We start from the raw sequence: 16424 nt of genomic DNA, 5'->3' as shown, positions 1-16424 counted from the left end.
GATTCAACCAACAAAATATCCTCAGATGTTGTGAATGTCAGACCTCTTGCCTTGGGTATCTTTGTCGTTCTTTTCTTGTTAGTGTGCGATGTTCCCCAATATCAAACTAGGACAATTTGGATCCCCAAAGTCATTCCATAGGGTCACCATCATTGATCATGTTTGATATGATATTGCCCTAAAATGACCATGATTCGAAATACACTAGCAGAATATGCAAAAAAAATGATCCAATGGCACAACGATATAACGAAGGAAGTGATACAAAATAGAGCAAAATTTGTACCATCTCCTGCTAGGACATTACCTTGATCAGGGCCCAGGCAAACCGGGCGACGGAGTTGCCGTGCTTTTTCGTGCCCTTTGGAATTGCGGCGAGTCGCACACCTCGTCGTCCGGCGCCACCGTTTCCGTAAATGCATCCGGAATCGCCCAATTCAGCTATCGGATCATTGTCGGTCGCGGGCGGGGCAGACGGTGGCTTCCTTGTCAGTGGTAGGATGGACGGGCTTGGGGCGACCGGGCTCAGCGGAGGAGACACATCCTCCTCGACATCCACAACACCCTTGGCCGAAACTTTCTCCGTTGTCGCTTCCTGCTCGTGCTGCTTCCTTTGCCGCTCCCTCCGGATGACGTTCTCCACCTTGCAACTTGTCGCCACGATCAAGAGCTCCATGACAACGTCGAGGCAACATCTATGCCGCCGGTGGGGGACGGGGTACCAGAGACAACATCTAGGGCGATGGATGGGGGTGGTGGCGCGGATGGGGGGTGCAAGGGTGGAGGACGGCGATGGCCGAGATGTAGGAAACGGAGGCGTGGGAGGACGATGGATTTGGTGGACTTGTCAATTTGATGCAATTAGAGGTGGGTCCGATCTAGTCTGACATGGTAGACGTGTATAGGCCCGTCTGATTTGAGGAGCCCAACTAGGTCACGATTTTATGGCAGGTCAGTGACCCAGCTGCCCGGCCGGATGTATAGGGGGCGTTTGACGAGCCCCGAGTGTACAGCACAAAAAGAACCTCTACTGGGACACAGGAAGAAAGATTGCTCCTGGGCTAGAATATGATCTCATTCGAAGAAGAGATTGATCCAGTTCATAAAACAGAACGAGAACCAAGAGCACGATCGTACTGTTATAGTAAAGTGAAATTGCATGTCACAGATCCCAGATATGACGTCATTGATCTCGTTTCATTAAACTCCCAGGAAAAAATGAAAGGAACAACTTTCAATTCACAGCATGTTTACAAGATACAACCCAAACAACGGTTCGCATCAGCTTCTCTCAACATGGCTACCCATCAAGATGATACAAGAACATGGCAAACAACAGTTCTAATGTCCACTAGAGTCTACAGGCTACGCTAATACTGTTACACCCAGCTTAACCCTTGTTGTGGATGAAGTACTTCAGATTCCAGGTGTACCCAATCAGGAATTCGAGGCTCTATAGAGAAACAGGGCTACGATAAGCAGGCTTGTCAACTGATGAACTTGAAACAGATGAGGCACAACAATTCGGCTGTCAGTCATCTTCTCTGGCTGGGAAGCAATCCAGAGTTCAAACTTGTCGAGTAGCATCGAAAACTTGACTTGCACTGAAGGTTCGGAAATGGTTCAAACGATACCTCTCTGGGAGCTTCACCTGCCTGCGGCCTTCATCTTCCTCAGCTCCCGCAGTATAGCCTTCCTCCTTGCCTCGTCTACATGTTCTAGCCCAGGAATGTTCTTCTCAGCAGACCCACGTCTTGGGCTTCCAACACTCCTTGGAGAGTTATTAAGGCGCTTGTTTCCTCCAGGCACACCTTTCGGTGACCCGACATTGCTCGAGCCGATAGTGCAGTTTTGGTTGACAGCAACCACGGTCTGCTCACAGCCAATATCTTGTCCGAGTGGGGTATCTTCTGCATTCCTCGAGGTGCCACTTTGCTGGTTTCCTCCAGGCGCACCAATTGGTGAGTCAACTTCTCTTGAGTTGGCAGTGTTGTGTTTGTTAGCAGGAGTCCCATCTAGTGTCTGCTCACAGCTGATATGTTGTCTGAATGGAGTATCTTCTTTCTCACCTTCATCAAGATTTTTTTGCGCCATCCTTTCCTCCGAAACAATACCGTTTCTATCTACATTTGGTTTGCCCAATAGACTGTCATTGGGTTCTCTCTGTTGTATGCTATCTGCAGCAATGCCATTGTTCTCAGCAGTATAGTTTTCTGAACGCTTCCCTTTTTTGGCAGCAGTAACTCTTGAGTAATGACGAGTACTAGAAAACCATCTAGTGATCTGTCAACAGAAACTCTAGTGAGGCAGGAGAAATACAGTGGCACCCCCAACAACAGTGCAGCTAACGTTGATAAAAAAGGGTGTGGCCAGAAATGCATGTTGAGATGAAAGGACAAACTGGCATTTCAAACCTGATTGAATGTCAGGCCAAGCTCTTGTGCCAGACTTTCTTTTGCTGGGCGACTAGGGTAAGGTTCTTTTTCGAAATATGCCTTGAGCTTCTGCAAGAGAAATGGAGTGCCAATGACATAATTTAGAATGCAACTGATATAAACTTTCAGCACCAATATAACTGTAGAGGTGCATAGTTAGCTATTCTATACCTGATTAACAATAGGACCATAACCTTTTTTCCTGACCGTGCTACTGGTGCCATTGGAAAGCACTTCAGGATGCTGTTCACTTACTGAACCGCTGTGCCGTTCACTCTGTGGAGTACGCTCATTGTTCTGGTGCCCACCTCGTGCTCTTCTGGTTTTTGCCGGCTTAAGTGGTCCAGCAAATGAATCTGTATCACTGTCTTCTGGATTTCCATTTGGGCTATGTCCAGACCACTCTTCTTCATCGCTTGAATCAGTGGTTTCTTTTCCATAAGCCTCCTTTAGATTCCAATATAAAATAAATAGAAATAACCCGAGTAAGGTCCATGCTTGCATTATTGAAGAACAGGATTAGCTTTAATGAATGATGTGATTTTCACAAACACTGCACTGATTACTTAGTGAAAATATGTATAATTTAATAAAGCAACAACCCCAAACTGAGCCAAAATAATTTGTACAACACTCCCAATAAGGCAACAACCTGAAACTGAGAGCCAAAATTACCCACACACCACTCACAATAAGGGAACAACCCGAGTCAAGATGCAGAAGGGTGACGACTTATGTTATATCATAAATATATTTCTAATACTGAAGGCCTTTATTTCCCGAGTAAATTAGGGCTTTATTCTTCAGGTCAACAGCATGCCAAAATAGAATGCTTTTAAGTAGGAATTTGAATATAGAAACATGCATTTTTTTAGGTGAAAAAACATGCATTTATGGTACGGAGAAATGCGAGGAAAAGACATACATCATAAAGCTTTTTGTAATCCAAATGTCCAACTTGTCGCCTATTTGAAGCTGGTAGCACAGAGTCTTGCTCTAGCTCTGCCTCCATAATGTCCACTCCATTAGTTTGGTCTGAGAATGAAGGTGCCGAAACTTTATCCTTGCCAGAAGATTTAGAAATCTCAGCACAGAAATCATCAGAATCAGATGTAAAGTCTGACTCATCTGAGTTTGTTTTGGTCTTTTGGTCTTCACTGGAATTTGGACCTTCTGGATCAAAGTCATCATCCTCTGAGTCATCCGAAGGCAACGCAAGGTCATTGACGGTGTTTTTGTTCTTTGATTCAGACCTTTTCTTCTTTGAAGGTTCAGACTCATCGGATGATGTTATAAAATCCAGGTCATCAGAATCTGATCCTTCGTCCCCATCCTCTGCAGATGATTTGTTTTCATCTACCGTGTCCCCTTCAGCTAAAGTAGGGTCATAATCCTCCTCTGAATCATCGGATGGAAGATCAGATGCTCCAATTTGGTTTAAGCCATTTGAAGTTGACTCAGGAAAAACTTTCTGCGGAGAACAAACAGTCTTGTTTATATCGAGGGGACGCTGGCGATAGAGGACTGTGCATTTACTTTATCAAACAAGGCACCCAGTAGGTATTTACCTCCCATGAGTCATGAATAGCAAGTGTGCTCCCTTGGAGTTCATTTAGTAAATCTATACAATCTAGCTTGCAATCGCACGCAGGGCAAAGCCATCCTTCATCCCCCTGAGGAACTAGAAATAAACGTTATTAAGTACATGAGCAACATAGGGAATGGTGCTTTCTATATCAAGGGAAGAGAATTAGGTATTACTATCTTCTGCCAGCAAAGGAGGATTCAAACATTTCTGGTGGAATCCTCTATCACACACTCCATCGCAAAGAATGATATCATTTTTTAGTGTAACATGCTTTGAAGCACATATGGCACAGAAAATCTGCAAGACAAAACAGATTATGTCTGTTAAAGTGACAACAATGAGTATAAACAAGCAAGAGTGAACAAAATAAGAAGGCCTACATCTTCACTAGATATTTCTCCCTCAGAATCAAACAAAGATTCGTCAAGCTTCCCCTCCAATAGAAGAGAATCCATATTACGAAAAGCTTCCCGAATTCTTAACTTGCATCGCAAGATTTCTGCCTTGGCTCGCTCAAGCTCCTTCTCAGGTCTTATTTTTTCCAAACTGCAAGTATCAAGAAAACATAGCGTTAGAGGGTGGAGATGTTAAACGACATCAAAGAGAACAATAGATACACCCATATCTGAATTTATAGATCACAAGGGCACATTACATGACTAATGACTTGTGTAACCTCTCATCCCCCCCTGTGCCATAAACCCAAACTCATATTTTTATTTGCACTGGCTAATGTTTACCAAAATTTGCCTCACTAAATTGATCCTTTTCTGAGATGTACAACACCAGGTTCCAGCAAACAAAGAAATGAGAGATCAAAGGGAGTGTGAAACATAGTGATTAGAGAGACAAACCTTTGACCTTTCCAACCTTCACCAGCGTATGCTTGAATGAAACTTTGTTCGTAGTTCATTCGATTCAAAATGTATCTAACTCGCTGGCGAATTTTGATGCACTCATTCTTGGGACTCGCTGCATTTGAGGGCCTGCCTCTTTTCCTTTTCCTGGCAGCTGGTTGAGCAGCAGTACTGTCGTTTACAGGCTCATTAGGTACCTTTTTCTTCAAGGTAGAGCTAAGCACCCTGGCACTACTATGTGCGGACCTCAATGAATTTACTTGCTTTTTAGGTGTCTTGCTCTTGTTTTTAGGGGTAGATCGAAGAACCCTGGGACTACTATGAGCGGATCTCAATGGACTTACTGGCTCATTAGGCGTCTTACTCTTGTCTTTTGAAGTAGACCGAAGCACCCTGGCACTACTATGTGCAGATCTCAGGGGATACTTTTTATTTGCTATAATCTGGGACCCTTTCCTTCCCCTTTTCCCCTTGGTAGGAGAAGAGGGTGAACCATTCCCAACTTTTTCACTCTCCTGAACAACACCAGAAGCAGATGTTTTGCCCATATCGATGATCACCACAGACCGACCTTCTCTGCGGGAACTGATAGGCCGATCCTGGGAGATTTAGGGTAAGCCTTGTAAAACCACTTTCTGTAGGGGAAGATGACCCACTAAGCTTTTTCAGTCGATAGAAATGTGCCGGGGCCTACATCAATAAAGTATATACAAATATGGTTATTAGCAAAAAATTAACAAAAAAAAAGGATAGACCAAGTGCTAGAAGCTCCCACACCAGTTGGGGTCCGGGGAAGGATTATACGAGGCAAGCCTTACCCCTGCACAGTGCAATGCAGAGAGGCTGCCTCAAACCCAGGACCTCTTGCCACAAGTGTGGAGTACTTCACCACTGCGCCAGGCCTGTCCTTCAAATATGGTCATTAACACCATAAACAAAATGTTGGAGGCAATTGTTCACATGCATCTGCTAAGTACTTGATTTGGATGGACTTGTCGTTTCTCTTATAGTTCACAGTGGAGTGTACGTAATACCTATCTGGTCAAAAGAGGCATGACACGAAGCAAGGGAGTGCAGGACCAAAGGGAAGAACCACAAGACACACATCTTTTATGTGGTATTATCATCAAACTGAACTGATGCACCATATTAACAGCTGATTGGATACATGTGGATGGGTATCTCAGATACTTCACCTGAAACACGATCCAGCTCTACAGCTATAGGCAATTAGGTATTGCAGTTTCCTGTGTCGTCACAATGCATGTGTTATGATAGTACCTAAATGTACAAACATTTGCAAACTTACCATAAAATTACCTTTTAGACCTAATTTTATAACCCCAAAAAAGAGGAAGCGTTGAGAAACGTGAGTCATAAGCTAGTCCGACTTGACGAGTATGATTAAATTAAATTATTCTAAGAAAGAAGGGGAAAACAGTTACAGTGTACTGTAAGATGGCGTGTGGATTGTGGGGGACATATAATGCTATGAAATGTGGTCGTGACACAAGGAATCCAAAGCAAGGTAGAAGCAATTAGTGTCACTTGAGAGGATCAGAAGCTAGATTATTCTGTGGCACTAGATACAGCAAGAATCCGAGAGCCCAAATAGGTTTGATGGGGATGTGTGAGACACAATCCCTTGCAACTCTGAAGGACTTGCTTTAACAAATATGTGGTTGGCTTCGCCAAAATTTCTCCCTTGTCATGATTGTTCATTGCTATTATTTGGTTCTCTCGATGCATATTATTTCATATCTCACGGTCTCATACCAGATTCAGGAGTTACTGTACATAAGATGAGGCATCAGAGGGTATTAACAGGGAAAACATGCTTTGAGGTGGCAAGAAAGCCAATATCACTATTGCCACATTTCACTAATATAAACTAGCTAACCAGCGTAAGGCGGATCCAAAGTATTCCCCTACCTCTCCATCCACCACTCCAGATCCAAAGCTTCCTACACCACCTCCTTTCATGCAAATTATATTCAAATCGCCTAATATACTGCGAGTCACAGCAAGCCTTGCAACTGTTATAAATCCGCAATGAAGAAAACTTGCTCAAAAGCAACAAAATATACACCGTTTTGTACACGAAACCCTAGATTCGCAATTAGTAATCGCAAGTATCATAATAGCCTTTGCACGTCCGCAGAATGGGCACGGGCCAGGAGGGAAAAAAAGACAGAAAAGCACGAGCGGTAGAATTGGGCACGGAAGATGAGAAAAACATTCTTTGCGGGATATGGAGATGCGAGGCCTGCTTGTCGGGGGGCATGAAAGCGGAGAAGTCAGCGGGGAGTGCGGCCGGGGCACGGATTCGTCGGGTGCAGAGGAGAGCGGTTGGAGAACGGCGGCCCCTGGGGGTAATTCAGTGGGCGACGAGCCGTCGCGCGACAGGATTGCGGAGGAAACCGTCATCCTTCCCACGGGGACGGGGACGGGGACGGCACGGCACGGCAGGCTCGGTCCGGCGGGGGCTAAGACTGTCGGATGCTGCCGCCCGGCGATGGAGAAGGTCGGGGTAAGATGGAGGTCAGACCTGCGGGCAGTTGACGTGCAGGAGGCAACGGGGCGGTGGGAGGGGGGAGCAGGGACGGCGGGGGCACTGACCTCGCCGTCGCCGGTCGCCGCGGCCTCGGCACCGCGCGCCTCAGGGAGATTTCGCAGCTTCCAGACACCCTCCCGCGAGCGTCGCCGGGTACGCGATGGACTGACCCGCTCACGCGCTAGGGCTTCCCTGTTTATCGAGTCTCCGCCGCGTAGCGGTTGCCGGGCCTCGGTGGACCGGGAGGGTGAGTGAGAGGGTTCGTGAGAGCGGGCCGGCTAGCCCAACCGTCAGCGTGTTTTGGTTCGTGGGAGTTAGAAATGGGGAACGTGATCTCCAAAAAAAAAAGAAATGGGGAACGTTTGTCTCAAAAAAAAAGAGAGGGGAAGGTGGTGTTTTTTTTTTGCGAATAGGGGAACGTGATGTTGTAAAAAAAAATAGAAATGGGGAATGGGAATTGAGGGGTGAAGATATTAAAAGTCCAGTGACTAATTAGAGAGAATGCATTGTGCTCATGAACGTACACATTATGCTCTCCGCTCAAAAAAAGAAAAAAGAAATACTACATTGTGCTCATGGCAACATGGCAACACGAGTACTTTTTTTAAACCACGGATGCCCACATACACTCATCCATATGAACGCACGCACCTCTAAGATACTGAGTTGGCATCATCTCCAACACGAGTACTCTTTGTAACATCACCAGTGAACAACACTTATGATCAGGACTACAAACAGGAGTCCTAGATGCACACAACAAACCTTCATTGCACCTAATATTTCCTTTAAATCAATACACCTACCATCAACATTCACGTCTTTGCAATTTTGCAGCTTATTCTCGCTGTCCATCCTACATTGGCTTTATCTGCACGATTCAATTGTTGGTGGATCGGCATTCAAAGGATGCAATATTATGCCATTTCCATCCAGGTTATCTTCATACACATCAGCCCATATTCAAAATCACAATCACCATTTTCACAAATGCAGTACATAACAAGACTAGAGCGATCGTAACAACCAAACCAGGAGCAATTGGGGCACTTGTGGTAATCCTGGTACTTGTTGCCCAAGAAACCCTAGTCGGTACGGTAGTCGGCGACAGAGGAAGATATATCAGTGGAGGGGAGAGTTAGGGTTAGGGATTTGCAATATAATTGGGAAGATTGGGGAGAAGATTGACTATATAGGCCAACTTAGGGGGGTTATTTGAAAAAAACATGACAAGAACTGAACTAAAATGAGACACACAAACAAGTTCAAGGTACTGAATTGTCATTTCTCGAGTCTGAGGTTCGACTATAAGTGAGATTTTTAGACAACTACAATGACATTAGGTGTATTTAACTCATCCCATTATAGCAATGCCAAAACATTTCAACATTCACTCATTTCCCAACTAATCTAAAAAAACTCAGTTATAAGTCTAGCTAATGATTGGTGTGCAAAAATCTGGCAAATCTATTTCGGCTATGAACTGTGATATCACTTGGTTGGCATGGAAGATCTAGGCAACCTAAGAGGGCACATCTTTATATTGCCCAGAATAGAGTCACAAACTAATGAGTTTGTCATTCCCAGGCATAGGGGTGAGCAATTGGTTATGCAAATCAAGCACACTAAGTTTAAAAACATCAAAGGAAATGAGCTGTAACGTGGGACGTCTTCAACCGTCTAATGGAACTCACTGTAAGACCTCGAATGCAAAACTATTCCAAACTTAGCGCGTTACTCTCAAATACATAATAGACGCATATCGGATACATGATGGATTCAGATAGCTTCGACACATAAATGCATGGATATATAGATTGAGGTGAAGCATTATCGGTATCATCACATAAACAAAACTAATAAGAAGCAATATATGGTAAATAGGTCTTGCGTGAAACATGATCCAAATTACATCCAAGTCACATTTACATCACATTCATTACATAGCGGAAACATGGCGAGTCTGAGTACAGACGAAAGCTATAATGCCTAGAGAGGCTAGAACGGAAAAGCAAATTGGTCCCATCCCAGAGGTCTCAGGCTGCCACTCGGGATCTGAAGGAAATATGCCCTAGAGGCAATAATAAAGTTATTATTTTTTCCTTATTTCATGATAAATGTTTATTATTCATGCTAGAATTGCATTAACCAGAAACTTAGTACATGTGTGGATACATAGACAAACAGAGTGTCACTAGTATGTCTCTACTTGACTAGCTCGTTGAATCAAAGATGGTTAAGTTTCCTAGCCATAGACATGAGTTGTCATTTGATTAACGGGATCACATCATTAGAGAATAGTGTGATTGACTTGACCCATTCCGTTAGCTTAGCACTTGATCGTTTTAGTATATTGCTATTGCTTTTTTCATGACTTATACATGTTCCTATGACTATGAGATTATGCAATTCCCGAATACCGGAGGAACACTTTGTGTGGTACCAAACGTCACAACGTAATTGGGTGATTATAAAGGTGCTCTACAGGTGTCTCCGATGGTACTTGTTGAGTTGGCATAGATCAAGATTAGGATTTGTCACTCCGATTGTCGGAGAGGTATCTCTGGGCCCTCTCGATAATGCACATCACTATAAGCCTTGCAAGCAATGTAGCTAATGAGTTAGTTACGGGATGATGCATTACGGAACGAGTAAAGAGACTTGCCGGTAACGAGATTGAACTTGGTATTGAGATACCGACGATCGAATCTCGGGCAAGTAAGATACCGATGACAAAGGGAACAACATATATTGTTATGCGGTTTGACCGATAAAGATCTTCGTAGAATATGTGGGAACCAATATGAACATCCAGGTTCCGCTATTGGTTATTGACCGAAGACGTGTCTCGGTCATGTCTACATAGTTCTCGAACTCGTAGGGTCCGCACGCTTAACGTTCGGTGACGATCGGTATTATGAGTTTATGTGTTTTGATGTACCGAAGATAGTTCGGAGTCCCGGATATGATCACGGACATGACGAGGAGTCTCAAAATGGTCGAGACATAAAGATCGATATATTGGACAACTATATTCGGATACCGGAAGTGTTCCGGGTGATTTCGGAGAAAACCGGAGTGCCGGAGGGGTTACCGGAACCCCCCGGGGAAGTATTGGGCCTTAGTGGGCCTTAGGGGAGAGAGAGGGCAGCAGCCCAGGAGGTGGCGCCCCCCCAAGGGGAGTCCGAATTGGACTAGGGGAGGGGGCGCGGCCCCTCTTTCCCTCTCCCTCTCCTTCCTTCCCCCTTCCTCCTTCCTAGTTGGACTAGGAAAGGGGAGTCCTACTCCCACTAGGAGGAGGACTCTCCCCTCTCCTTGGCGCGCCCCAAGGCCGGCGGCCTCCCCCTTGCTCCTTTATATACGGGGGCAGGGGGGCACCCTAGAAAACACAAGTTGATTGTTCCAAGCCGTGTGCGGTGCCCCCTCCACCATATTCCACCTCGGTCATATCGTTGCAGTGCTTAGGCGAAGCCCTGCGCCGGTAGCTTCATCATCACCATCATCACACCGTCGTACTGACGAAACTCTCCCTCGACACTCTGCTGGATCGTGAGTTAGTGGGACGTCATCGAGTTGAACGTGTGCAGATCGCGGAGGTGCCGTACGTTCGGTACTAGGATCGGTCGATCGTGAAGACGTACGACTACATCAATCGCGTTGTCATAACGCTTCCGCTTACGGTCTATGAGGGTACATGGACAACACTCTCCCCTCTCGTTGCTATGCATCACCATGATCCTGTGTGTGCGTAGGAATTTTTTTTGAAATTACTGCGTTCCCCAACAGTGGTATTAGAGCCAGGTATATGCGTAGATGTTATATGCACGAGTAGAACACAAGTGAGTTGTGGGCGATAATAGTCATACTGCTTACCAGCATGTCATACTTTGATTCGGCGGTATTGTTGGATGAAGCGGCCCGGACCGACATTACGCGTACGCTTACGCGAGACTGGTTCTACCGACGTGCTTCGCACACAGGTGGCTGGCGGGTGTCAGTTTCTCCAACTTTAGTTGAATCGAGTGTGGCTACGCCCGGTCCTTGTGAAGGTTAAAACAACACATACTTGACGATAAATCATTGTGGTCTTGATGCGTAGGCAAGAATGGTTCTTGCTCAGCCCGTAGCAGCCACGTAAAACTTGCAACAACAAAGTAGAGGACGTCTAACTTGTTTTTGCAGGGCATGTTGTGATGTGATATGGTCAAGACATGATGCTAAATTTTATTGTATGAGATGATCATGTTTTGTAACGAAGTTATCAGCAACTGGCAGGAGCCATATGATTGTCGCTTTATTGTATGAAATGCAATCGCCATGTAATTGCTTTACTTTATCACTAAGCGGTAGCGATAGTCGTAGAAGCAATAGTTGGCGAGACGACAACGATGCTACGATGGAGATCAAGGTGTCACGCCGGTGACGATGGTGGTCATGCGGTGCTTTGGAGATGGAGATCAAAGGCACAAGATGATGATGGCCATATCATATCACTTATATTGATTGCATGTGATGTTTATCCTTTATGCATCTTATTTTGCTTAGTTCGGCGGTAGCATTATAAGATGATCTCTCACTAAATTTCAAGGTACAAGTGTTCTCCCTGAGTATGCACCGTTGCGAAAGTTCGTCGTGCCGAGACACCACGTGATGATTGGGTGTGATAAGCTCTACGCTCACATACAACAGGTGCAAGCCAGTTTTGCACACGCAGAATACTCAGGTTAAACTTGACGAGCCTAGCATATGCAGGTATGGCCTCAGAACACTGAGACCGAAAGGTCGAGCGTGAATCATATAGTAGATATGATCAACATAGTGATGTTCATCATTGGAAACTACTCCATCTCACGTGATGATCGGACATGGTTTAGTTGATTTGGATCACGTGATCATTTAGATGACTAGAGGGATGTCTATCTAAGTGGGAGTTCTTAAGTAATATGATTAATTGAACTTTCAATTTATCATGAACTTAGTCCTGGTAGTATTAGCATATCTATGTTGTAGATCAATAGCTCGCGTTTAGCTCCCCTGTTTTATTTTTGATATGTTCCTAGAGAAAACTAAGTTGAAAGATGTTAGTAGCAATGATGCGGATTGGATCCGTGATCTGAGGATTATCCTCATTGCTGCACAGAATAATTATGTCCTTGATGCACCGCTAGGTGACAGACCGATTGCAGGAGCAGATGCAGACGTTATGAAAACGTTTGGCAAGCTCGATATGATGACTACTTGATAGTTTAGTGCACCATGTTTTACGGATTCGGATCGGGGCTTCAAAGACGTTTTGAACGCCACGGAGCATATGAGATGTTCCAAGAGTTGAAATTAGTATTTCAGACTCATGCCCATGTCGAAAGGTATGAGACCTTTGACAAGCACTTTGCCTACACGATGGAGGAGAATTGCTCAGCTAGTGAGCATGTGCTCAGAATGTCTGAGTACTACAATCACTTGAATCAAGTGGGAGTTAATCTTCCAGATAAGATATTGATTGACAGAGTTCTCTAGTCACTATCACCAAGTTACTAGAACTTCGTGATGAACTATAATATGCAATGGATAACGGAAACGATTCCCAAGCTCTTCGTGATGCTGAAATCGACGAAGGTAGAAATCAAGAAAAGCATCAAGTGTTGATGGTTGACAAGACCACTAGTTTCAAGAAAAGGGCAAAGGGAAGAAGGGGAACTTCAAGAAGAACGACAAGTAAGTTGCTGCTCATGTGAAGAAGCCCAAGTCTGGACCTAAGCCTGAGACTAAGTGCTTCTACTACAAAGGGACTGGTCACTGGAAGCAGAACTGCCCCAAGTATTTGGCGGATAAGAAGGATGGCAAAGTGAACAAAGGTATATTTGATATACATGTTATTGATGTGTACTTTACTAGTGTTTATAGCAACCCCTCAGTATTTGATACTAGTTCAGTTGCTAAGATTAGTAACTCGAAACGGGAGTTGCAGAATGAACAGAGACTAGTTAAGGGTGAAGTGACGATGTGTGTTGGAAGTGGTTCTAAGATTGATATGATCATCATCGCACACTTCCTATACTTTCGGGATTAGTGTTGACCCTAAATAAATGTTATTTGGTGTTTGCGTTAAGCATGAATATGATTTGATCATGTTTATTGCAATACAATTATTCATTTAAAGTCAGAGAATAATTGTTGTTCTGTTTACATGAATAAAACCTTCAATGGTCATACACCCAAGGTGAATGGTTTATTGAATCTCGATCGTAGTGATACACATATTCATAATATTGAAGCCAAAAGATGTAAAGTTAATAATGATAGTGCAACTTATTTGTGGCACTTCCGTTTAGGTCATATTGGTGTAAAGCGCATGAAGAAAATCCATGCTGATGGGCTTTTGGAATCACTTGATTATGAATCAGTTGATGCTTGCGAACCATGCCTCATGGGCAAGATGACTAAGACTCCGTTCTCCGGAACAATGGAGCGAGCAATAGACTTGTTGGAAATAATACATACTGATGTATGCAGTCCGATGAGTGTTAAGGCTCGTGGCAGGTATCGTTATTTTCTGACCTTCACAAATGGTTTGAGCAGATATGGGCATATCTACTTGATGAAACATAAATCTGGAACATTTGAAAAGTTCAAATAATTTCAGAGTGAAGTGGAAAATCATCGTAACAAGAAAATAAAGTTTCTACGATCTGATCATGGAGGAGAATATTTGAGTTACGAGTTTGGTCTTCATTTGAAACAACGCGGAATAGTTTCGCAACTCACGCCACCTGGAACAACACAGCATAATGGTGTGTCCGAACATCGTAATCGTACTTTATTAGATATGGTGCAATCTATGATGTCTCTTACCGATTTACCACTATCGTTTTGGGGTTATGCATTAGAGACAGCTGCATTCACGTTAAATAGGGCACCATCTAAATCCGTTGAGACGACACCATATGAACTGTGGTTTGGCAAGAAACCAAAGTTGTCGTTTCTTAAAGTTTGGGGTTGCAATGCTTATGAGAAAAAGTTTCATCCTGATAAGCTCAAACCCAAATCGGAGAAATGTGTCTTCATAGGATACCCAAAGGAGACAGTTGGGTACACCTTCTATCACAGATCCGAAGGCAAGATATTCGTTGCTAAGAATGGATCCTTTCTAGAGAAGGAGTTTCTCTCGAAAGAAGTGAGTGGGAGGAAAGTAGAACTTGATGAGGTAAATGTACCTGCTCCCTTATTGGAAAGTAGTTCATCGCAGAAATCTGTTTCTGTGACTCCTACACCAATTAGTGAGGAAGCTAATGATGATGATCATGTAACTTCAGATCAAGTTACTACCGAACCTCGTAGGTCAACCAGAGTAAGATCCGCACCAGAGTGGTACGGTAATCCTGTTCTGGAGGTCATGTTACTTGACCATGACGAACCTACGAACTATGAGGAAGCGATGATGAGCCCAGATTCCGCAAAATGGCTTGAGACCATGAAATCTGAGATGGGATCCATGTATGAGAACAAAGTGTGGACTTTGGTTGACTTGCCCGATGATCGGCAAGCCATCGAGAATAAATGGATCTTCAAGAAGAAGACAGACGCTGACGGTAATGTTACTGTCTACAAAGCTCGACTTGTTGTGAAAGGTTTTCGACAAGTTCAAGGTGTTGACTACGATGATATTTTCTCACTCGTAGCGATGCTTAAGTCTGTCCGAATCATGTTAGCAAATTACCACATTTTATGAAATCTGGCAAATGGATGTCAAAACTACATTCCTTAATGGATTTCTTAAAGAAGAGTTGTATATGATGCAACCTGAAGGTTTTATCGATCCTAAGGATGCTAACAAAGTGTGCAAGCTCCAGCGATCCATTTATGGACTGGTGCAAGCATCTCGGAGTTGGAATAAATGTTTTGATAGTGTGATCAAAGCATATGGTTTTACACAGACTTTTGGAGAAGCCTGTATTTACAAGAAAGTGAGTGGGAGCTCTGTAGCATTTCTAATATTATATGTGGATGACATATTGTTGATTGGAAATGATATAGAATTTCTGGATAGCATAAAAGGATACTTGAATAAGATTTTTTCAATGAAAGACCTCGGTGAAGCTGCTTATATATTGGGCATCAAGATCTATAGAGATAGATCAAGACGCTTAATTGGACTTTCACAAAGCACATACCTTGATAAAGTTTTGAAGAAGTTCAAAATGGAACAGTCAAAGAAAGAGTTCTTGCCTGTGTTACAAGGTGTGAAATTGAGTAAGACTCAAAGCCCAACCACGACAGAAGATAGAAAGAGAATGAAAGTCATTCCCTATGCCTCAGCCATAGGTTCTATAAAGTATGCCATGCTGTGTACCAGATCTATTGTATACCCTACACTGAGTTTGGCAAGGGAGTACAATAGTGATCTAGGAGTAGATCACTGGACAGCGGTCAAAATTATCCTTAGTAGAATAAGGATATGTTTCTCGATTATGGAGGTGACAAAAGGTTCGTCGTAAAGGCTTACATTTATGCAAGTTTTGACACTGATCCAGATGACTCTAAGTCTCAATCTGGATACATATTGAAAGTGGGAGCAATTAGCTAGAGTAGCTCCGTGCAGAGCATTGTTGACATAGAAATTTGCAAAATACATACGGATCTGAATATGGCAGACCCATTGACTAAACTTCTCTCACAAGCAAAACACGATCACACCTTAGTACTCTTTGGGTGTTAATCACATGGCGATGTGAACTAAGATTACTAACTCTAGTAAACCCTTTGAGTGTTGGTCACATGGCGATGTGAACTATGGGTGTTAATCACATGGTGATGTGAACTATTGGTGTTAAATCACGTGACGATGTGAACTAGATTATTGACTCTAGTGCAAGTGGGAGACTGAAGGAAATATGCCCTAGAGGCAATAATAAAGTTATTATTTATTTCCTTATTTCATGATAAATGTTTATTATTCATGCTAGAATTGTATTAACCGGATACTTAGTACA

General features: G+C 43.6%; 1 protein-coding gene across 2 annotated transcripts; it reads right to left on the bottom strand.

Moving 5' to 3' along the window:
* Nucleotides 1-1178: 1178 nt before the first annotated feature.
* LOC123079020 (homeobox protein HAZ1) lies at nucleotides 1179-7673 on the bottom strand. Of its 2 annotated transcripts, none has more exons than XM_044501690.1 (9): nucleotides 7500-7673; nucleotides 4878-5570; nucleotides 4404-4569; nucleotides 4197-4320; nucleotides 4004-4116; nucleotides 3361-3906; nucleotides 2607-2882; nucleotides 2415-2504; nucleotides 1179-2283 (listed from the first exon to the last, which is right to left on the bottom strand). In XM_044501690.1, exons 2-9 carry the CDS (start codon nucleotides 5426-5428, stop codon nucleotides 1648-1650), a joined length of 2502 nt encoding a protein of 833 aa, XP_044357625.1. In that variant the 5' UTR covers nucleotides 5429-5570; nucleotides 7500-7673; the 3' UTR covers nucleotides 1179-1647. The 2 variants fall into 2 exon arrangements, with proteins under 2 accessions (XP_044357625.1, XP_044357626.1); XM_044501691.1 differs by lacking the exon at nucleotides 7500-7673 and adding an exon at nucleotides 5658-5762.
* Nucleotides 7674-16424: the final 8751 nt, after the last annotated feature.

The sequence above is a fragment of the Triticum aestivum genome, chromosome 3D (genome assembly GCF_018294505.1).
Source record: "Triticum aestivum cultivar Chinese Spring chromosome 3D, IWGSC CS RefSeq v2.1, whole genome shotgun sequence".
NCBI lineage: Eukaryota > Viridiplantae > Streptophyta > Magnoliopsida > Poales > Poaceae > Triticum > Triticum aestivum.
This window is presented reverse-complemented; position numbering and strand designations above follow the sequence as displayed.